Source organism: Chrysochloris asiatica, unplaced genomic scaffold (assembly GCF_000296735.1).
Source record: "Chrysochloris asiatica unplaced genomic scaffold, ChrAsi1.0 scaffold00372, whole genome shotgun sequence".
NCBI classification, from domain to species: Eukaryota; Metazoa; Chordata; class Mammalia; order Afrosoricida; family Chrysochloridae; genus Chrysochloris; species Chrysochloris asiatica.
The window spans coordinates 1,156,830-1,157,951 of NW_006408890.1; the positions used below are offsets into that span (position 1 = coordinate 1,156,830).

The 1,122-nt window shown below is 45.8% G+C and overlaps 1 protein-coding gene across 1 annotated transcript in view; it reads left to right on the forward strand.

The window, feature by feature from the left end:
- The window catches only part of CSF2RA (colony stimulating factor 2 receptor, alpha, low-affinity (granulocyte-macrophage)), a 56,318-nt gene extending 55,902 nt beyond the window's left edge, over positions 1-416 (forward strand). Inside the window, exon 14 of the mRNA XM_006876263.1 lies at positions 342-416. Coding sequence (XP_006876325.1) covers positions 342-416 — 75 coding nt within the window. The remainder of the gene's footprint in view (positions 1-341) is intronic.
- Positions 417-1,122: the final 706 nt, after the last annotated feature.

The following is a 1,122-nucleotide window of genomic DNA, read 5'->3' on the forward strand; positions in this document are numbered from 1 at the left end:
TCTATCACATCTATCTATCATCTATCATCTATCTATCATCTATCTATCATCTCTTTATCTATCACATCTATCTAATTGAGCTATCTACGTATGTATCTATCTATCTTCCTCCTTCTTCCTTGTTTATTTCCATCTCTCTTTCTCTACTTTTTCTCTCTATCTCCCTCCTCCTCAGGGCTCTCAGGTACCATCACAGCCCCACCCCCATCACACCTGCTGACCTTTCAGGCTCCTCCTCTATCACACTTCCCTGATTGGAGAACCAGTGGGGACCCTGTAGTCTGTGCTCTTACAGACCAGCTGTTCTCTTGTCTCTCTCTCTTTCTCTCTCTCTCTCTCAGATCCCCTGGGAAGAGGTCCACTCATACATAGACATCCAAGAACCTGAATTCGTCATCGTGGAGGAAATGGAGTAGCTTGCAGGTGGATCAGCACAATCTGTGTGTGGTCAGCACCAACCGCACTTCTGAGCATCTCACGTCTGCATGCTGTCTGCCAGGGCCACGTTCCAAACCAAGCTATTGCTGAAAACCTTCCAACTTGACTTGCTTACGACTTAAAACTGTCCTTAAAACCTAGCCAATCGTCCATGTGTGTGTCCAGGACAGTGAATTATTTCTGATGGTCCTTCTAGCCAAATCTCTCCATTCTGTCATGTTTTCATTGTAAACCCTACCTTCTATGCCTGTGATTTTGGAGTTATGGTGTGGCACTGTGGAATAAAGCAATAGACTGACCACAAGGTCAGTTTGAAGCTCATGATCAGTGGTTCAAATTCACCAGCTGCTCCTTGGAAACCCTATACAGGGTCGCTGTGAGTCGGAACCAGCTCGACGGCAGTTAACAATAATAACATGCCTGTGATTAGAGTTGTAGTATGGTACTGTAGGATCAGTACAAGGTCGGCAGTTCAAACTCATCAGTCGCTCCTTGGAAACCCTATACGGGGTTGCTAGGAGTTGGAGCCAACTCGACAGGACTTAACAACAACAACAATGCCTGTGATTAAAGAGCCTCAATAGTGTAGTGGAGCGCAAGCTGGGCTGGTAAGCGCAAGGTCAGAAGTTCAAATCTACCAGTCGGTTTGAGGGAGAAAGATGAGTCTGCTCCTGTAAAGATTTA